Genomic DNA, 23,414 nt, shown 5'->3' with positions numbered 1-23,414 from the left:
AATATCACCTTGGGAAAGAAAAAAGTATTTGAGAGAAATATGTGAATAGTACCCAATCTTTTCCAGATACTTTATCAATCTGGTAATAATATTATAAGATTAAAATAAAGGCGACAGCACGGAAAAAGCACAGATAAAAGTAAACTCCCAGGGTATAGCTCCACGCTATATAGTCAGAGATGCCAATCTGTTACCAATGAATCAAAACAAAATTCAGACAGAATTTAATAGGTTCAACTGAGTTAAGTTGTAAATGTCAGTTGAACTGCATGTGGTTCAGATACAGCTTCTACCAGATAGGCCATATGCATCCCCAAGGCCTTGCCAGTGTTATGACACCTCTCACAAACAGGTGGCTCAATCCAATGCCTCTCTAGGGAGTGCATATGCCACTCATATCACTATACACTGTGTTGAAGATGTAGATTTAAATACGATGCCTATGAATAAGCATTCTCTCTCAACATTTAGTAGTACACTGCTTAATGTATATAGCCAACAAATCTAAATGGGGAGCTATTTAACTTTCAGTGGATTATCAGAAGTCAGAACTGGTGGTTCGCAGACATGTGTTCTGGTCTTTGCAGTGAGCACATGATAACACCCTTGATTGCCTGCTCCTCCTCAAGAGGACACATGGTTTAGATGGGACTGACCCCTTTGCCACAGGGAGTAATTGGTGGAACCCAGACCTAAACCAATCAGTATATACATGACCACAGTTACTTCAGAGGAAGTCCAAAGGCTTCTGTTGGGTGGTAGTGGGTTATGCCGTTACTAATGCAAGTCATCCTTCAAGCACAAGGGACGTTAGACTTGAGATCTCCAGCAGCATGGAGAGCAGGGCAGAGCAGAGAGAAATGGGGTCCTTAATCTAAACACTAGATGCTGGATTGAACTAAGCTTCAAAACCATCCTACACCCTGTGCATTGAGTTACATAAGCAAATAAATCTTTATTTTTTAAAAACAGTCATTTTAAAAGTCAAGAGACTGTATGTTAAAATCTAGATTTCTTGCTTTACTTAAAGAATCAGAAAATATGGCAATGATCAGCCCTTATTCACATACAGCTATAGTCAGCTGGATCTCAGTAACCACTGCCCCTTTTAGAAGGACACCAGCTGGTTTGCCTACTAGTCAACACTTACACCAGATATGGATTATCTTTTACAACACTGGCCCTCTTTACTCATTTACATTACCCTACGGCCATTTGAATTTGCAGATCCCTGATATACTCATTAGATTAATTCAACAATTACATAGCAAGCACCTATGTGTAGCAGGCACAGTCGTAGACGCTGGGGAATTTTAAGTACAAAGTCCCTATCTCCAAGTACCTTACATTCTAGTCAATCTCTCCATAAAACCAAGCAAAACAGGCAACTTTTAGAAATATTTTTACAGCTGGATGTGTTCTTCCTCACCATTTCAGTTTATCATTGGCTCCTGATGAAAAGGTTGAGCTTTTAATGACTTCACCCATTTCCTCCCGGCAAAAGCTAAAGTTATTGATGGTCCACATGTAGGAGAATTTCACTACCTTGATCTGTTGATAGAAAACCAGGAATTAAATAAGTGGGTGACCTAAAGAACAGGCTGAAGATCAGATCATTGTTTCTGCTCCCGCCCTCCACATGATCCCAGACGAAGATAGCACTCTTTGGCCAGCATGGAGGCTCAGCTTTTCCCTCACCGTAGGTCCCTCTTCCACATTTTAAAAATGTATGTTTTTATTGACTTTAAGAGAGAGAAAGGAAGGGAGAGAAATAGAAATAGAAACATCGATGAGAGAAAAATATCGATCAGCTGCCTCCTGTACACCCCCTATAGGAGACTGAGCCTGAAACCTGGGCATGTGCCACATGAGCCACACCGGCAGGGCCCTCATCCATGTTTTAAGAAATCTCACAGTGACCAACTGCTTTCATAGCTTTTCTCAGCTTCTGAGAAATAGTGAATGGAAAGTAGGAAAAACATGGACAGGGTTGGGAAAGCAGATGACAAAGCCATACCTATAATGAGCCTTTGTTCAGAGCAGTGTTTGACAATTGAGATGTTGATGCTACTACCTGGGGTTGAAAATCTCAAACCTAGTTTCCTTTTGAGTTGCCCAACACAGGAACACATTTCCATCAAGGAGGATGTAAGTGGATCTAATTTCAGAGTCCCCCCTTTTAATCTCCAGTGAAAAACCGTGGCCTAGGGTATTCAGATTCCACTTGGAAAACCAAGGAATGGAAAGCTGACAGATATATTACCTATCTACTATCTGGCAGTTATGTCTCTGAGAAAGCAGAAAACCCAGTGTAGAAAGAAATCGTATTCCTATTGCCCACCAAATCCTCCCAACATGCAAAGATTTACAGGGTGAAAACATAACTTACCTGTGTGTAGCACCAGCTCTCAGCTACAGGGCCACTCGACATTTCTGCCGGAGGTGGAGGACTTGGAACCCTTGACATCGCCAGTTTGAAGGTTAAACAAGATTTCCAAAGTCAGAGGACAAAGATTTGTTTTCTCTTCACCCTGGTTGACAGAAAAAGCAAAAGGATGTTTTAGATTAATGGCACATGATCCTACTATTTCTGTTTGACCTTCTAGTCTAGACAAAGACTAGAAACTGTCTCCTGCCTAGAATTCTCTACTCATATTATTCAAATAGCTACTTACAAGTCCAATCCCAAACTTAAGTGTTAACCTCGGAGAAGATCGCCTATTCTAATATAGTCTCCTAATAACAATTACATCACCCTATTTTAATCCTCTGCACAATACTTAACATTATCTTACCGAATGAATTTACTCAATGGGTATATGAAGTACATCTATGGAAAGGCTGCCTGAAGAGGAGATAGCACCACACACAACTATGCCACCAGCTCCTTCACCTAAGACACAAATACTCTACTCCTGAGGGGAAATGATCTTGTTACCTCTCTAACCACTGTCTCATCTTCTCTTATACTTCAGTACAAACTAATGAAGAGTAGGTTTCTATTCCTCAACCCATTGCTAGCTGCTCTCTTGAAGGGCAACATTGACCCCTTTCTTAGATGTGTTACTTTCTCTGCAGCAGAGATCCCTCCCCACTTATACCCCATCACTATTCAATTTTCCAGATTCTTCTCCTTGCTCTTGCCCTCTCTGTTCTATGATCATTCTTCAGTCTCTTTTGTTGGATGCTCTTCCTTCACTATTGCTCCCCATGGTTTAATCCTCAGTCATTTTCTCAATCAACATTCTCTTTCATGGCAATTTTATCCATCCCAACGGTGTCAAATTTCTGCCTTGATAAAAATATTTCCTAAATCTCTCTAACTTTGACTTCTCTCATAAGGCTCAGACCATTTCAAATAACTGCTATATATCTTAGCAAGGTGTCCCAGTAGTAAATCAAATTCAATTCAAAATTCTCCCCTCCAATGCCACTCAAAAAATTGGTGAATTAGGTTACAATTTTCTTAAGTATTATAAAAAAAGCCAAACTGAAAAAATAAAGCTCCTTGCAATGCATGACAAAAAAAAATTTCATTAATATATAAATTGGTATATAAATTGTTTCTATAAAATAATTAAGAAAAAGGCCAGCTACCTTACAAAAATATCATTCATAAAAAAAAGGAAGGAAGGAAGGAAGGAAGGAAGGAAGGAAGGAAGGAAGAAAGGAAGTTGCTCTAAAACATTTTACATCTATAAGACCTGCAGGAGGAAAGAAAAATCAACCAAACCGTGAAGGGGGATATGGGAACTTTCATACACTGTTGGTGGGAAAGTATATTTGGATGGGAATCTGGCCATATCTTGTGAAGTTGAGTATATGTGTACACTAAGGCTCAGCAATTCTACTTTTAACTATAATACTGCACCAGAATAGTGGTTCTCAAATTTTAGTGCGTGTCAGAATCACCTACAAAACTGGTTACTGAGCCTCACCCTCAGAGTTTCTGATTCAGAGGTTTGGAATGAGCCTCTAAATTTGCATTTCTAACAAAGTTCCCACATGATCCTGAAATGCTGGTCCTGGAACCATATTTTGAGAACCACTGCCCTAGAGAAACTGCACATGGGCACAAGAAGACATAGACAAGTGTGTTCAATGTAGCATTGTTTATAACAATGAAAAAGCTAGAAGCAAACTGAAAATCCATTCAAAGGAGAAGAGAAATAAATTGGGTTATCCATCCTATATAATAAAGAGGTAATATGCAAATTGACCCTCACACTATAACACATTACAAGATGGCGGTGTGCACAGTGTGGGGGAGGGGGGCGCTCTGCACGGCTTCCGCCAGGGTTCCTGCGGCCCTGCAGGGGCACGGGGGTCCTGGCGTCCACTTCGTGCATCTTCTGGTGGGGTTTCCGCAGCGCCACAAGTGTGCTGTGGGGGCAGGGCCTGGCGACCATTCCACGCAACCCGGAGGCGGGACATTGGGGCAGCACTCCAGGACTCGGGGCCAACCTACAGCGAACTGGCCACACGGGGTGGGACTCTGGGACTCGGGGAGGTCCCATGATCTTTTGAAACTATAGGTTATTTTATATGCTATATTTTATACAGATTCAAATGCTCATTCTATAATAGCTTTATTATTTACTTAACATTGTTATTCCCTTTACTGTAATTCCTTCAACTGATTATTCTTTTCTATTAAGTGTTTTTGGAAACTGCCTCAAAGCATTTGGAGAAATAGGTATAAATGAATTACAGAAAAAAAAAAATCACTCAACTCATACACAGTCACTGACACTTATGTAATAACTAGAGGCCCAATGCACAAAAATTCATGCAAAAGTAGGCCTTCCTTCCCCCAGCTGTCGGCATTGGCTTCCCTCCGGCACCTGGGACCCGGGCTGCTTCCCTCCTCCGGCCACCTGCAGGTACCCGGGACCCGGGCTGGCTTCCCTCCAGCCCCGGCTTTGTCAGGAAGGACATCCAGAATGATGCCTGGAAGACATCTGGTCTAATTAGCATATTGCCCTTTTATTACTATAGATCATGGAGGGGGAGTTATTACCCTCACAGAGTAATACCATTGGTCTGACCAGAGTCCCCACTGGTTTTAAACACTATTCTATAGGCATTTACAACTAAAGCATCCCATATAATCAGAGATGGAGTTAACAATCTTAAACATGATGTACTATTTCACTTAAGCTAGCAGACTAAGCATTGCATTGGCATTTGAGCCTCCGTGGTTGGTGCAATTCCTGATTCCACGAAAACATCAAGAAAAGAGACCAAATGCTATACTGGATCACCTATGATCACAAGTAGGCTTGCACTTGAGGGAAAACACATTGTCACAGAACTGTTTGTCTAGCAATGAGTAAATCACCATAAAGCAGTTTTACAAATCCCAGTTACCATTACTGCCAGTAATGGTAGACCATTCTGCTAGAGGCCAGAATGAAATTTCAAAATCTTAAAAGATGTAAAATTTACATGTTAGTTAAGAGCATAAAATGTGGCTCTAGAGGTGTGGGGTGCAGGCTCAGCTCTATCCTGAACAATTATAACATACTAATTTGAGTTTATCTTGAAGTTTTAAAAATAGTTCCAATTTATTTAATAATTAACAACTTAAGAATTCTCTAAGTCTCAGAAAAGTACAAATTTTAAAACCTGTTTATTTTAATGGCTTAATTATTGCTATTGAACCATGGTCCATTATTACAACCAGAAAAAAAATACTTTAGTCTTGGCCATTTTTTTTCTTTTTTGCTTCTAACTCATTTTGTAGCCACGTCTTTTATTGTTGTTGTGTGTTTTTTAATAATATCACCTTTCTTCCAATTTTTAAAAAATGTCCAACCTGGTAGCTAGAAGAAGTGCAGAATCAGCCTTAGACTCTGAGGAGCTCTAACCACACAACCTGCTGAGAGGGAAATTGACTAGGATAGCACAAGTCTAATTAATTTCACTCATAGCAGGCACCATGGGCGAAGTGTTGATCAGCAAAGCAGCCTGGTGTTACATGAACTCTCTAGCACTTTACGCCAACTACTGCAGATACCCAGCAGAAAAACAATTTTAGAAAAGAGGTCTATTTGAGGGTCATGGTTTGAGAACCTTTGTAGGAGACAACTAGCACCAAAATATATTGTTCCCGACTTCAAACAAGTTAGGACAAACTGTCAAGTTCTCAAATGAGAAATTTGTTCTCCAAAGCTTAGCAAAACTTCCCAGTGTATTGACAGCTCTGAGGCTGAACACATCTGTTATATACCACCACTTATTTTTCTGTTCACTCTATTAAATCCTGACCTGTGAGGTTACACCTCTTCTGAGTAGACCAAGAAATATACTTAAAATGCCTGTCAACTGTAATACTGCTCAAATTCCAATGAAGGTAATAATCAGATAGCGACTAATAACAATCCCTAACAGAATGTTTCCTAGCAGGCATTATGATGCAGACACTTTCATTGAACCTACACAGAGCACTTCTTTTCTGCCTTCTTTAACACTTATGAACACTTCTGTTGCCTCTAGCAAACTTTAAGTTCCTTAAAAGGAACTTGCAACTATTCCTTATACCCGCTTCACCACCTAACAGCCTGCCTAGAACAAGGCATTCAGCAAAAATACTTTGATGGCTGAAACATTTATCCAATTGCATTCAAGTCCATTAACTTTTCTGTTTGTTTCTTTCACATATCTCTAAAAGAGCGCTTTGAACAGTGCTGAGTATATTAGATTTGCAATGTAATGAAAATCATTAATTTGTTCTTTTGAATGAGTTATAAACAAAGCCAAAAACTCCTAGCCTGGCACTCTCAAGTTTCAGCCCTGGTAAAGTGAATTTTTCATACAGTATTAAGTCTATCTTCATTCTACATGGAGAAAAGGATTGGCTATCATTTCGTTCATTCTGAAGACAAAAATCAGTAATCTGAATTAAACTCTTACATAACCAGGATTCTTTCAGGATACAACAGGGGAAAGTGTTGCAACAGTTTAACCTGCAGTATACACAGAGCTAGGCTAGCACACTCTGATAAGTGTTAGACAATTTATACAGTTATTTTTATCTTTCTTTTATTCTCTACAAACATTCGTCCATCTTCAATCTAATCTAATCATTCAGATAATTTTTTTTAACAAACAACTAAAACAGGCATAATCCACACATAATATCTATGCATTAGCCTTCTACCCATCGGCCTTTAAATTACAGAAATAGATTGTGGATATATCAGATTGATCCATGTAATTGTTCAGTAGGCTGAAAATAGCCAAATATGGGCAATTTCATGTGGTTCAACATAATACACAAACATGCACAAGTTCGATGGCTGGGAACATAGCTTCTTGTCAAAGAATGGTTTGTTAGGGACTTTTTAAAAGCCTGTCACTGTTTTCTTCTTTTGGTTTAAAGACTTGTACAGTTTCCAAGTAAGGAAAAACCCCAATGTCATAACTATTTTAAACCTGAGAGACCTTTGCATTTTCAAAACAGAAGAAGCCAAAAAGATTGTTGACAATTAAGGGAAGGAGAGAGGAAGAAAGGGAGGGGGAGAGAGAGAAGAAACGAAACTATAGACAGACTTGAGTATACTCATTTTTGCAAAACTGATGTGACTTCAAAGGAGGGTTTGTGTTTCTTCTGTTATAGTGTCTTCAATCATATATAGCCCAGGAAGTAATAACTTCTTTCTCATAACCCCAAGGACAGATTATTATAGGTCATACTGACTTTCTCTATTGCAACATTTGAATGACTTTTGAATATTTATTATAGGTAAACTTTTTTTTAGTTCAATCTAGTATAACCAAATACTAAATGCACTTTTTTAAAATTTAGAGATACTTCTTAAAATAAAACTAAGAGTCATCAAAGAGAGGCCTCAATCAGCAAAGGAAAGATTTGGTTTCTCTTATGTCCCTTATCATGTTCTTTATAAAATCTATAAGTTAGCCCTGGCTGGTGTGCTCAGTGGTTAGAACATTGGACCGTGCATGGAAGGGTCATGGGTTCAATTCCCAGTCAAGGGCATGTACCTGGATTGCAGGTTCAATCCCTGCCTTGGTCCCGGCACATTCAGGAGGCAACCAATCAATGTGTCTCTCTCACATTGATGTTTCTTTCTTTCTCCTTCTCCCCTTCCTCCTTCCCTCTTCCACTCTATCTAAAACTCAATGGAAAAAACATCCTAAAGTGAGGATTAATAACAACACAATTTATAAGTTAAAGATAGCTGCTTTTTAAAAAAATTAAGATATAAGCTGATATATAATACTGTTTGTTTTTGAAATCTTTAAGAGGTATTTAGTATTAAGTGAATCTAAAGATCAATGCGAAAAAAGTCAACAGCCTAAAAGAAAAATGGGCAAAGAACAGCCAATAGTTTACAGGAATGTTAATACCAATGGTTCTTAAGTATGTGAAAATATGTTCAACTTTCACTCATAATAAGACAAATGCAAATTAAGCTGCACATTGATTCACCCAGTGAGTTGGCAAAGATCAAAATGTCTGATAATACTTGTCCAGGATAAGAAGAACATTTCTGATTAGAGCATAAATTGTTACACTCTCCATCAAGAGAAATGTATATCAGAATGAATAAAAAAATGCATATATTCTTTGATTCAGCAATTCCACTTCTAGAAATTTAACCTACTATATGATATGATAAATATAAAATTTTTCTCACTATAACACTATTTGTAATCACAAAATAATAGACATAACCTAAAAATCTATGAAGAGGGGATTAAATTATGATACAGACAATGTAATAAGCATCTGTTTTTAATAAAAAGGAATGAGAGCCCGAGCTGGTTTGGCTCAGTGGATAGAGCATTGGCCCTGAGACTGAAGGGTTCGGGTTTGATTCCACTCAAGAGCATGTACCTTGGTTTCAAGCTTGATCCCCGGGCCTGGATGGGGTGTGTGTAGGAGGCAACTCATTGATGTTTCTCTTTCTGTCTCTCCCCTTCCCTTCCACTCTCTCTAAAAATCAATGGAAAAATATCCTCAGGTAAGGATTAACAAAAAAATAAAAAAAATTTTAAAAAGGAAGGAGAAAGCTCTTTCTATTTAAAGGGGCAAAGCTATTTGTTTTAACATATTTTTAAAAGATATATATATGTAAAGCTAGAGACATTGGTTACTTTCAAGGAAAGAAACTGGGTACCTGGTTGGGAAGAATTTCCATTGTATTCCCTTTTGTACTTTCTGAATTTTTAACTATGTGACTATATTACCTTTTCAAATAATAAGTAAAAAATTTTAAAGGAATAAGCAGCATTTACAAATAATTTTTTTAAGTTATGAGATGGCTTCTAAATCTGACGCTTATGAGAGATAAGACAGGAATTCTTCAGTGGCTTCCCCTGCTATCCTGTACCTTCTGTCATCACAGCCAAGGCCTCATTGCACCTCCCTGACCTCATCTAACACTTAGGCTTCTCAAGCACCATGCCAGCCACTCGGGCCATTAATTCTATTTGGTGAACACACCAGACTCTTTCCTCTACCTGAAAAGCTCTTTCTTCCCTCGGTTCTTTTCATAGCTGGCTCCCTCTTGTCTTTTAGATAGTCTATCAAATGTAATATCATGAGAGGTCTTCTCTGACCATCTGATCTAAAGCCCACTTCTAGTCCATCCCTTTCTTCATATTACCCTATTTTATTTTCTTCTTTATTACCACCACCTGAAATTATTGTTTTAATTTTTTTTACTTGTCTATGGTCTTCCCCACTAGAAGTTAAGCTCAATGAGAGAAGAGCATCCCCCGTGTGCCTAATGGTATAGTAGGCACTCAATAAATATTTGTTCCTGGCAAGTGTGGCTCAATGGTTGAGCATCAACCCATGCACTGAGAGGTCCTCGGTTTGATTCCCATTCAGGCACACGCCCGGGTTGCAGGCTCTATCCCGGGTGGGGGTTATGCAGAAGGCAGCCGATCATCACTTTCATCAATGTTTCTATCTCTCTCTCCGTTTCCCTTCCTCTCTCTCTAAAATCAATAGAAACATATTAAAAAGTAAATATTTGTTAATAAAATTGTTGCTGAATAACTAGACTCTGTCTTGAAATCCTAGCTTTTCCTTAACAAGCTCTAGTTAAAATGTTAAAGTTTGGGAGTTGCTGAATGAATAACAGCATAGGAACCCAGGCATACTTTTAAAACAACAGAACATTAAACAAAGAAAATTACCAGTTGATCTCACACCAATTTTAAAGAAGTAATACATTCCAAAAACTACTCTTCTTTGATTAAAAAAAAATCTAAGATTTTTATTTATTATGTAAATATATAAAAAATATATGTACGTACACACACACACACACACAAATACATACCTTAAAACATATCTAGATATGTAACTAAGTTTTTCCTATACCAAACTAAGATGTAGAACATACTTTCTGCCACTGCCAAATATTTATCTAATTAAGAGTTGAATTGCTCTTGCAACTGTTGTATATAAGAAAAACTCAGAAACAAGCATTGTATTATGTATGCATGTCAATACCTTTAAGATCTTCCCAGTTTACAGATATCTTTTAGACAAGCATAGAATCTAAAATGATTGTGAGGATTAGATACGCTTTTGTACCTGAAATGGTTATTTTTCCTTCTTCTCCTCAATCTAAGTGTTATAAGATAGAGTTTTATGGACTAGCCTGGCTAGTAAGGCTCATCCAGACAAAGTCAGAATGAACAAGAAGGTGCATGAATTTCAACTCATAGAAAGTAGTGAGATAACCAACAAATGCTTCCACTGACTCGCAAGCCTCAGTTTGTGCTGGCTGTTTACAGTCACACTGCCCTTTTCTAAGGTTATAAATAACTACAAAGTGTCCCTGTCCCCAAGGAGACCTTAGCAGCCAGCTCAAAGGTTAAAATATGGAATAATTTTCACTCTGGATGCAACTTTTCCAGGTAGCAAAATAATCAAAGAGCAGAAAAATGTATTGCCAATTTAAGTTAAGGTCTGGGGAATCATTCCCTTCCACTGAAAACTATCCATTATGTGAAAGTTGTTGACATAGACATATTAGCCTAATTCTCTACCCCCAAAATATGCCCAGGGGCAATGCAATGCATGCTCTGCTCCACATGGAGAGGCCTCTCCTGGAAAGAGAAAGGCAGATGCCACTCAACAGTCTTGTAGAATTATGTCTCCTTAGACCTTAAAAAGACTTTTTGAGTTTTGTTTTTGCTTTTAATTTAAATACAAATTACTATTGAGCTAAATACATCTACAAAACAACAATGGAAGAAAAATATCCTGTCTCCACTTGGATGGAGGACACAGCAGAATAAACCATGGCTACAATAACCACAAATTTCACAAGACCTGGCTTAACACCATCAGGTGCTGCTCTTAATTAGAACCCTGCTAGGAAAAAGAAAAACTCCTCCAACTGCTTTTTAAAAAAGGCAGATGAGGGTTCATCAGATTAAGCTTCTCCACACATTACTTTCAAAATCCATCATTTGGGAGATGTCTGAAATGGAACGACATGAATCCAAATCAGCAAACAAATCTGATTATAACGGGGCTATTTCACTTCAAAGTGGATCTCAGTTCCAAAGGAAAACACCTTTAGAAATGAAGTTGGGTAGGCAAAACTAAACAATCAGCAATTCCAATCTTTTCACAAATTATAACAACATGTTAATTCAACAGAATGGCCTGGGCGAAAATCTCTAAGGCCACAAAGAGCAAAGTTAGAAAAGATGAAGATTTTAACACATCCCACATGTTATCAAAGATTTCTCCTCTAGGTTGAGAAAATTTATTCTAAAACAAGAGCTGGAACAGAATTATTAAAATTAAAGAAGCGGTGGGAAGGGGGAAGGAGGGAGAGGAGGGGGAGAAGTGAGAGGGAGAAAGAAAACCTTATGGCTAAGAAGATTCTATTTATATATAATTATATTCCCAAAGCTTGTTTTGAGATTTGAAAGGTTTTTCACTCTTTCCCTTCCACTACAACTATGAGGAACCTTATAAAATCCAAATAGTAAACAGATGAAAGGCTTGGCCCTAATACAGTTCAAGTGTGTCCAATCTACAAGGACCTCAAAAACTAAAGAGTCATTTTATGAAACAAACAGGGAGAGGTTGCATAACCCACAGGGTCCTCTAGCCTTTATAGAAGCCAAATTCAACATGTGGTTCTCTTTGCCATCTATACTTTAACCAAGCCATTTAAAAATATTTCTTGCTAACACAATTTGGCTATAGTATGGGCCCAAAGAATGCATATCAAAGAAGAAAGGCTAAGTTAGTCTTAAGGTATGCAATTTGGAATAAGTTCATTAACTTAGAAGCTGAAAAGGCTCACAATGCTCCAGAGATTTGGTATATTTACTACATGGGCAATCAATTTCCTTCAGCATTAACTAATGTAATACTATCTAGTTTAAAAAAGACTTATTTTTAATGGAATTCAGTATTTTCTGGAGCTACCTCTTTATGAGAGACACCTAGACCTCCCTCTAACTATAAGAGACTGAGGTATACATATGCTTTCATCTTCTCCTTTAACTATGGCCTTAACTAAAGAAATCTGATGACTGTTTACATGAACCCATGCTCCTTGCATAGCAAATATTGGCAGAAAATAAATCCTCTCTTATTCTAAAGTTATGAAAATAAGTCCATTTCTATGTAAATGCTAAGGTTCTAACTAAACTAAATGGAACAAAGGATGGGCAGGAAGTTCTCAGCTTTAAATGTTCATTCCAAAATTCATAACACAAGGAAAAAGTGAAACCACACAGGCAGACAAAACAAGGGAAAGTTAGACAGAATGTCTGCTTTAACAGAATTTCCTGCCTCCCAATGATTTGTGTCAGAATTTAGATTAACAAGCAATAACACCTGTTTTACCCACTAAAACACTGTAAAAACATACTTAAGCATTTGAGGCAAGAATCTCATACCACAAAGTAAAAGTTTTAAGATGCTAGCCAGAATAATAGAATTATTTTTTTAAAGTTACTCACAAAGAGATGGGTTCTAAGGGTACATACAACAAAGGCAATCTGCTCAACATCAAACTCCTTTTATAGAGTAAAATGAAACCCATGAATTGCTTTAAGGTACCTCCTTTTCTAAACTGCAATTCTAGCCCTAACCGGTTTGGCTCCGCGGATAGTGTCGGCCTGTGGACTGAAGAGTCCCAGGTTCAATTCTGGTCAAGGGCATGTACCTGGTTTTCGGGCACATCCCCAATAGGGGGCGTGCCAGAGGCAGCTGAATCAATGTTTCTTTCTCATGGATGTTTCTAACTCTGTATCTCTCTCCCTCTCCCTTCCTCTCTATAAAAAATCAATAAAATATCTTTTAAAAAAACCAAACTGCAATTCTAATTTCCTTGAAGATCTTTTCTAGGGAGAAACAATCTTACCCTAAGGTTTCAAAATCATGCATTATCAACTGTTGATTAAAATTTTAAATCCAAACATCTTTTCTCTTCTCCACCATCATTATATAGCCTAATCCTATCTGTATAAAATAGTCACCAGAAGAATAACTCTAGTTTACTCCAGGAATGAATATTTAGAATAAAACTTATTTTGAGGGTACTTATTAAAAGGGTTTCTTTCACAGTTTGTTATGCTCGTGTTTTGTTTTTTTTAAATATCACCCTACCTGCTTACTTTCTATGACTTCCAACTTTACATACCATTGGCACTGAAATGAAACAGTAGATTGATTGCACTCAAGATGTGCATTTTTTAAAGTCATGGTAAATATTTATATGCATTTCATTCCACTTTTTTCTTCATCTTAAACTATATTTAAAATAAAACTATATGAAAACTCACCAAGTTAAGTCAGTAGTAGGAAGACCAATCTGTCTTGTCTAACAGGAAATCTCTGTTGGAAATAGAGATGATGAATCAGACTTAACTAGATTCTGAATCTCACACAAATGCTTACTTTGGCTATTTTGCAATGGGGAAATCTTACAAAAGGATGTGTACAGTTGCTAGGATTTACAAGTCAAATTACCATTCTTATATCTGTAGTCCTGAGTGCTCTATTTTTTTTTTAGTGATCTTTCAAAAAGATAATACTTAGAAATTAAAGTCAGGAAAATCCAAAGCTAATTATTCTAATGAACTGGCCTATGAATGTAGCAAAATGAAATAAGTGGCTTGCCCCACAGTAACATGAGAGGAGTGATCACTTTTGCCAGCTCCCTCACAAAATATTGAAAGAATTACTATGAAGTTTTTATGTAAAATACCCCTTTAAAAAAGTGTTCTGTGGGTCAATTACACCAAAACAAGATGCATTTAAACAAAGCCGTGTTTCCTATAGTTTTGATAAACGGTTGTAACATTAGGTTCCTGTTGAAGACTGGTGAGATAACTTGGCTAAACACCATCATTGCACTACCTAATAATCTATCATATCCCACAAAGTGACTCAAAATAGAAACAGGAATAAGAGTGGGTGCAAAGCTTCAGAAGCCTCATGCAGTCATAAAATTCTGGTGCTCTCTTCCTTTTTGCAGGAAAAGAAGTACTGCATATATTGGGGATAATTCCTTAAAAACGGCATCTTTTCCTGAAAATGTAAACATTATCTTTAACTGTTACACTGGTACAAATGAATTTCTCTTATTTTGGTAAACCAAATCTGGTTACTATCAGTAATGGAATGAGCCCTCACCAAAAATTGTCTTAAACTACTGATGTTAAAATAGGACAGTCATGATCAGAAGATTTAAGAGTAGCAAGAGTCAGGCTGAATTCATTTAATTAATATTTACTGAACACCAACTGTGTAAGGCATTATTTGAGATGTAGTGGTTCCAAAACACACACACATCCCCCCAAAAACACAGAAAAGTTCCTGATCTTCTGAGGGTATAGACAGATAACATGCCTTTAAGACTTTGTAAGTAACTACTCCTTAGGCAGAAGTTATCACCGAACTTAAATAAAAATGTTCTGAATATCTATGTTTCTTAAAGTCAAAACCTTTAGTCCTTTGCATGCGCATTCTCTCTCCTCTCTCTCTCTCTCTCTCTCTCTCTCTCTCTCTCTCTCTCTCTCTCAAGTTTAAGGTTTTGGTTTCTCAGTTAATTTGCTAGAATGAACAGTTTAGGCCCAAAGGATTAGCAAAATTTAAAGAGTCTGACAATACTGGTAAGGATTAGGAGGAACAGGGACACTCTTCACACTCCTGGTAGGACAAATTAGTACAACCACTTTCGAAAAACGGTTTGTTATCTAATAAAACTAAAGATCCAGCAATTTCACTCTCAAATATGGCCCAGAGAAACTCCTCTTGCACATTTCCATCAGCACACATGAAAAAAAAAAAAAGTTCATAGTAGTAGTATTCATAACGGCCAAAAACATCATCAACCCTAGAATGGCTACATAAGTTGGGGTATGTTCAAATAATATGATGCTATATGGCAATGAAATTAAACTACAGTTCTACATAATGACATGGATGAAAGTTACAAACATACTATTTGGTCTGAAAGAAGACACAAAAGAACACTTACAGTATTATTCCATGTATATAAAGTTCAAAAACAGACAAAATTAAGCTATATGGTTTGCAATGAAACCTAGATAGTAACATCACAAAGTAAGGATATCCTATATTATAAAGAGGTAATATGCAAATTGACTCTCATGCTGTAACGCTGTCACAAGATGGCGGCACACATAGCGGGGGCGGGGCAGCGGTGGTAGGGCTGGCAGGTCCTGGCGGCCACTTTTCGCTGCTTCTGCCAGGGTTTCCACAGCCCCGCAGCCACTGCATGCGGACCGGAGGCAGGGCACTCCAGGACTCGGGGCGTCCCATGGCATGGGGGTGAGGGGGGTGGATATCCCAGGTATTGCACGATTTCGCCTAACAGGTCACTAGTAATTATCATAAATGTCAGACTAGTCATACCTCTGAGCAAAAGTATGGTTTATAAGCTAGGAGAGGCACATACAGCAAGCTTCTTCAGGGTGTAGCAATGATTATTTCTAGGTCCTATTGCTGGTTATATAGGTACTTTTTTTTGTCATTAATCTTTATATAGTTGTTTTGTTATTTCTCTATTATGTTCCATAATTAAAATGTTCAAAACATATGTTAAAACAATCCAAGAGTGTACATACAGTTGACCCTTGAACAACACGGTTTTGAATTGCATGGGTCCACTTATGAACAGAGTTTTTTCAAAAATACTACAGTATTTTTTCCCTCTGTGATTTTCTTAACATTTTTTCTCTTGCTTACTATAGTGTAATACAGTATACACACACATAACATGCAACATATGTATCCACTGACTATTATCGGTAAGGCCTCCAGTCAATAGTAGCCTATTAGTTTAATTTGGGGGAGTCAAAGGTATACATGGATTTTCAACTGCATGGGGGAATTGGTGCCCCTAAACCCTGCATTGTTTAAGGGTCAACTATGTGTGTGTTTAAATTTTATTTACATATTTACTTACTAAATATATTTATTTAATACTTATTATAAATAATACCTATTTATTTCTTCCAATGTCTAAGAGTAAATAAATGTCTTGCACAATACACCCTTGATTCCCCACCCCCCAAGACAATTTAGGATGAGAACTGGGTAACAGAGCAGGGCCACCCAGAAATGAATACCTACAAACAGGCTTTCTTACTATACTTGCTTTCTTTGAGTTTATATGTAATAACACCTAAGATCTGTATGTCAAGAAAATTTTCAATACAGACACAAACATTTAAATCTATGTATGTATGGCTACCTACCAGGAGCCATTACTGAATACCCAAAGTGTTATAAGAAATAAACAAAAGCCTCTGAAAAAGCAAAGCCAGGATACAAGTATATTTTGGTTTTACCGTTTTAGTTTAATTGTGGCCTGAAACCTCCAATGACTTCCCATCTCATTCCAAGTAAGAGCCAAAATCCTGACAATGGCTTAAAGCCCCAGCACAGTCTGGACATCATTTCCTCTCCTGCCTCATCTCCAATTACATTCTCCTGAGCTCAACAATGTTTCAGCCACACTGCCCTTCTTTGCTCTTGTTCCTCAAACAGAATAGGCTCGTTCCTGTGTCAGGGCTTTGTACTTGGCCTTTCTCTACGACTCTTCCCTGAGATATTCTCTTGGCACACACCCTCACCATTGTTGGGTCTTTCTGTAATTGTCACCATCTCTGTGAGGCCTACCCTGACACACTTAAAAATGTAATCCTTACCCCTATAGCCCCAATAGTATGCCTCCATTATTTTTTTCTATAGCACTTGAAGTCATCTACCTTATTGTAGTTGGAATGTAAGACGGTAGACTCTTGTCTATTTTGCTGCTGCACCCGTCGGTGTCTGGCACATGGAAGACCAAAAATAAATACTTACTTAATAAATGATTGAATTAATTTCCTTTTCTTTTGGATTTCTATCCTTGAAAGATTAAACAATAATTCCATACACTCCAAAAAACAAGTTTCCTCTTTCTATATGTCAAAATTAATAATAGCCCTAGCTAGTCTGGCTCAGTGGATAGCGCATCGGCCTGTGAACTGAAAGGTCCCAGGTTCGCTTCTGGTCAAGGGCACATGCTCGGGTTGTGGGCTCGATCCCCAGCGGGGGACTTGCAGGAGGCAGCCGATCCATGATTCTCTCTCATCATGGATGTTTCTATCTACCTCTTCCTTCCTTTCTGAAATCAATAAAAATATATTTTTTAAAATAAAGAATAAAGTTTGTTTTACTAACAAGTTTCAGATTTGTGTTCTTATTAATATTAATGAGTCATAGGTAAGATTTATATAAAGTTGATAGAAATGAAATTATATTTCCCCTAACAAATGTGCAGTGCCTGTTTTAATAGCAATGCTGGGAGAGCCCAAAGACACAAGGACTCCCCTGAATTGCTGGTGCAGGTACACAATGGCATAATCACTGTGGGAACTGCCTGACGAGATACAGCATGAAGACTGAGTGATTGCTTCTTTTACCTATTCTTTTTGTTGTTTTCTGTTCTTTTTTTTTTAATCTTTAAATTCTTTATTAGTTAAGGTATTACAAATGTGTCCTCATCCTGCCCATTAGTCCCCATCCTCCATACCCCCCCACCCCCCGCCCCACTCATGCTCTCATCCCCCTGTTGTCCATGACCATTGGTTTGGCTTATATGCATGCATACAAGTCCTTTCGTTGATCTCTTCCCCTTACCCCCATCCTCCCCTACTTTTCCTCTGGGGATTAATAGTCTGATCGCTGTTTCTCTGTCTTTGGATCTGTCCCTGTTCATCAGTCTATGTTGTTCTCTATATTCCACAAATAAAAAAAAATAAATTAAAAAAAAAAGCATGTTTGACTTTTATAGTCAGAAAAAAAAGGTTTTTTAAAAATTTTGCAAATAAAATATAATTTCAAGAAATTCTTTACATTATATTTTTACTAACACAGAAACAATATTCAGTGTATGTGTATAGAGGTATCTTTTTTTTTTAAGATTCTTAATTAAATCTTTATTGTTCAGATTAAAAAAAAAAAGAAAGAAACAATAAAGGCTCTTGTTGTATATCTAGATGAAACAGCCCAAGAAGGAAATTATAGTTTGAAAAAAAATTATTTTTTACTTAGGACCTAAATTTTTATGAGTTTCCAGAGTAGAAGGGAAAACAAAACTCCATGGTGTTAGTATTCCATACAAGAATATAATTTTTTTCTACAGAAATATTTAACATAGGAACATTTCTACACAGCATAAAATGTGGGACTGATGTGATAAAGTGCAGGTAAGGGACTCCATTCAAACAGTAATTACAATGGCATAAGGAGGACAATTCACTAAAGAAAGTCTACAGGGTGACAAGTTAAATTCGGAGTAAGCCTAGATCCAAAGGTTACTTTCCAACCAGAATAACCTGTGACCTGAACCATCTCCTAAGATAACACATCTTAGAAAAAATACACAGCCATCTCATTTTGTACAATTATATTTATTACTAAGATTTCCATTTTAAGTTTTATCAATTGTTTTTAAAAATACGTAGCACATAAATTCTTCTCAAATTCTTAAGATTGTTGATATATTCATGAGGTGAATCTACCATTAATATATATTCATATATGAGGTGGCTGCCCAAACTAGTTAAGGAATTCCTACTCAAATACTTGCAGCTGGCAGAGTGTATTATTAGAGAAGAGTAACAGTTTTCATTTGTAACACTTCAGCATTCCAACTGCTCAAAGCTCTGAATAGAATCCACCTTTAAGTGGGAGGGGAAATGTGGAATATAAAAATTAAAAATATATTCAGCCTCACAATAATGAATAAAAGTATAGTGGATTAAAGACTCCAGAAAAAAATTATAAATGAAAAACACTGGTCATTGAAACATATGGTCCCAGATTAAAATTTACCTGTAATAATTCTAATCTAAGGTGAAGGTTTATATTTTTAAAATGCTTAATTTGGCTAAGAACACTCCAAGAACTCTTCATAAATATCGGCTATGTTTGGATCATGCTGAACTTATAAGGTGACAAAAGAATTGCATGAGCTTGCCCAAGCTGGTCTGGCTCAGTGGATAGAATGTCAGCCTGCAGACTGAAGGGTCCCAGGTTTGATTCCAGTCAAGGGCACATACCCGGGTTGCGGGCTTGATCTCCAGTAAGGGGGCATGCAGGAGGCAGCCAATCAATGATTCTTTCTCATCACTGATGTTTCTATCTCTCTCCCTCTCCCTTCCTCTCTGAAATCAATAAAAATATATCTTTTAAAAAAGAATTGCATGAACTGGATTGGAGCTAGGCCTACATTTAGTGGGCAGGGAATATTATAGGAGTTAAAAAAAAAAAGCAGTAAAAGAAAACATAGGGGAGAAGGGGAAGCGGTAATTATAGACATCTATGAAAAACAGCTATTGGATATGAGACAATAAAATCACAAAATATTAACATGCAAGGGTTGCCAAATTTATCATATTCCAAAATGAATCCATAGGAAGAGAAATTTTCAGAGCCTCTGGCCCTAGTAACAGAAGACTGTTGGGTGGTGGGCACACAGTGCAATATGCAGATCTTGTAACATAGAAATCCACACCTGAAACCTGTATGATCCTATTAACCAATGTCACCCCAATAAATTTAATTAAAAAAAAAGATTTGCATTCCAAGTTGTGGAAGATTCTCCTCATTACTCCCTCTCCTCAAATGATCCCTCCTTCTCTTCAAAGTGCTAGACCAAGTGGAAGAATTCACATAAAAAGATACTTAGAAGAGAATCAAAACACCAAAGCAACAACCAAAAGAAGGAGAAAAAGGAGGAGTGAGAGGAGGAGAAAACCATAAGGGATATGTATGAGGTTTTTGTTCACTGGAGTTTTGTTTTTAAAGGCATAAAAAAAGGAAAACAATTTAAATATCTATCAAAGGGATTTGGGGAAACTGTGAAACAGTCTTACAGTGAAATAAAAATAAAACAGCTAAAATGAGGGACCTGGATCTGTATGTATTCAGATGAACAGATGTTGAAAAATAAGAATAAATGAAAAAAATGACTTCCATAGAATTATTTATATATTTATACATACATTCATATATTTCACACACACTGCGCTGGAGGGATGCACACTGAATTTATGGTAACAGGTTGTCTCTGGGGAGCAAGGGTGGGAAAAAGAACTGAGCAAGTGGAAAAAAAAGGGGGGGCTGAAGGTGTTTGTCACAATCTCTCTACTTGTTTGGTTTTTTGAAAAAACTTCAAAACCAATGAATTCAGAGGAAAAAGTAAATTAGAAAAGTTTTGAAAAATCAACATCAGAGCAATATTTCAGACAGACAATACTGCAATTGGAATCAAACAAACAAAATAAGCCAATGAATTCAGTTCCTATCTTCTCAGTAATGAAAAGTCCAGCTTTTGTTGGTAAAATATTTTTCCTGGTTGATGGGAATTACATAGCACTAGGGTTACTTGAAAAGGGAGAGAGTAAACAGACTGACTTCATATACTTCAGTAAAAAATTACATTTTAAATAAAAATAATACTACCATAGTAATCCAGCACATCTTCAGAGAGGCCTAACCCTCATAAGGAACCATGTTTCCACAGAGTACCTTCCCGTTCCTTTCTAACCTTCTAACCTTCTAACCGCTCTAGAACCTCTGCTCTGTTCTACCTTCTAAACCTTCTGTAGACTTGTCCTCCATCTTTCCCTCATTTTACTTAAGCCCCTCTCTAAGGACCAATCCCTTCTTCTTGAATCACTTCAAATTTTAATACCTATTTTTAAAAAACTTGAGACTTTCTGAAATGATTTAAGCTTTTTCTCTTCTTTCAAATATGTTTTTCCTCCCTATTCCTTTACTTTTTCCACCCCAACCTGTCTTTCCCCTTCCCATTCTCTTGCTGACCAACAGTTGCCTTCAACTGCTAGCAAGCCTCTGGCATGTTTATAAATTTCACTTCTTAAGGAAAAGATATTTCCAAGTAAACCAAACAAAATCCCACTCCATAGCCCAAAGGTCAAGTAAAGGGGGAAAAATTAAAGTAAAAAATACTAACCATATTTTCCTGCCTTTCATGTTGACATTATGGCTAGGGATAAAGTTCTAACTACCTAATGGAAGAGCAAAACCAAACTTGCTTGTACATTTTATCATTTTTATAGCATTTAAATGTATCTGGAATCCTCTGTTTCACAAGGCACCTGGGTTAATAATAATGAAGCCACTTAGAATAGATATGTACAGTTGAGTACTATAGACAAGTAGAAAGATAACCTCAAGATTCACAGTAGAGGTACAACCCATACACTCCCATCACATCCTCCTGGTCCTCTTAAAAAAAAGTCCAAGGTCCTTTTTGTTAAAAGCTTTAGGCTATATAAGCAGTCTCTCACAAGCAAGCAGTGCTTCAGTCTTCACAGTACTTTGACATTCATGATCTTATTTGGGATTTTAAACAGCTCTGTGAGGCGTGCAGGGCAAGTATTTTACAAATAAGGAAACAGAAGCTCAGAGGTTACAATCTGTCACGGTCACACAGCTATTAAGGGGTTTGAGTTCAGAACTTCCAATACTTTGTAATTCATGTGACTAGGTGATTCTTAGATCAGATAGTCTTTTACTCAACATACAGAATTTGAAAAATATCTGATACGAAGACATTCATATACCCCAGCTTCCAATTCCAATTTCATTTTCAAGTGGCAACTCTGTCAAAAAGTATGCTCTTTGTCCTAGTGAATTCTAAGCACCGTTACTAATGGGAGACCTGGGCAAATTGTTGATAGGCTCATGCCTATCTGCTTGCAAGACTGGGCCCCGGGTACAAATCATATGTCCTAATACTTTTAGAATGCCTTTCCATGCTTTCATCCCCAATCATTAATTTAAAAAATTAAAATGTCTACTGTTCTTACATGCCAGAGTAATTTTCTAGTCTGAGTTTCTGAGAATCAAGTGTCTTTTTCTTCTCTAGAGATCTCTCTCTTTTACCATAAGATTACAAAATTTAAAAATACAATTTCTATCATTACTTAACTATACTCATTTCAGATATCTAACATGACTAAAATACTGAGTGACACCATCTTCTATCCATTTGCTCAACCCAAAACCTTTTTTATTTAAAATCCTCATCCGAGGATATGGTTTTTTATTGTTGTTGTCGTTGTTTTTTAGAGAGAAAGGAAGCAGGGATGTGTATGGGACAAAGCTCCAACTAACTGAGCCCCCAGCCAGGGCCCAAAACCTATCTTTTCATATCCGATCTATGAGCAAGTCCTGTCAGCTGTCCTGCTCCCTAATATATTCCACACATCTACCCATTTTAATTTTATCCATTTCTGTCCATTTTCTCTTACCTAAACCACTGTTAACTGGTTTCTTGTTGGGGTCCAACCCCAGCAGGTCCAGGGGTCCCCAAAGATGTGGACGGAGTCGGCGAAGAAGGAATGACACGGAGACAGCGTTCAGTTGATCAGCAGCCTAGCCAGGATATCTAGCGAGGATCTCCAGCCAGGTTCAATCTTTTATTGTCTTGTTACATCTGTATTTATACCAGTTGATTTTTAACCCTGTCAATTTCTATTCCAAAGGTTAGGGCATTTCTTATCTCCATTCCACGGAGTAAAGATTATGTAGCTTAAGGGTGATTGTTTGTAGTTAAAGTGATTAACTACCTGCCTGGCATTTAGTTAAGGGGTTTTATTCCCTCCCTAACTTCAGGGAAAAATTCCTACCTGGGGAAACAACCTTTCTTGGAGAGGTGACCTTGGTTAAAACACATAGCGCCAAGAAGGTGAGCAAACATATTAAGAACAGTATGCCATATACGCCAGGTCCCTTGAAACATATGCTGTGCAGATGTTTCTTCCCTGCAGCGACTGTGTCAAGCAGCAAGGATGGACCGGCTTCTGGCAGTTTCTAATTGATCTCCCAGCTTCCTCTATAGCAGTCT

The 23,414-nt window shown here is 37.4% G+C and overlaps 1 protein-coding gene across 2 annotated transcripts in view; it reads right to left on the bottom strand.

The window, feature by feature from the left end:
• The window catches only part of SPOP (speckle type BTB/POZ protein), a 71,776-nt gene that overhangs the window by 18,304 nt on the left and 30,058 nt on the right, over positions 1-23,414 (bottom strand). The window contains exons 2-4 of one of the 2 annotated variants that reach the window (XM_081109713.1): positions 13,801-13,852; positions 2,390-2,531; positions 1,430-1,551 (exon numbers count right to left, since the gene is read on the bottom strand). In XM_081109713.1, the coding sequence (XP_080965839.1) occupies positions 1,430-1,551; positions 2,390-2,467 (200 nt within the window). In that variant the 5' untranslated portion in view covers positions 2,468-2,531; positions 13,801-13,852. The remainder of the gene's footprint in view (positions 1-1,429; positions 1,552-2,389; positions 2,532-13,800; positions 13,853-23,414) is intronic. The other variant, XM_081109714.1, reaches the window with a different exon arrangement.

Source organism: Myotis nattereri (genome assembly GCF_964212035.1).
Source record: "Myotis nattereri genome assembly, chromosome: 16".
In the NCBI taxonomy this organism is placed as follows: domain Eukaryota; kingdom Metazoa; phylum Chordata; class Mammalia; order Chiroptera; family Vespertilionidae; genus Myotis; species Myotis nattereri.
Note: the sequence above shows the minus strand (reverse complement) of the source record. Positions and strands in the feature narration are given on the sequence as shown.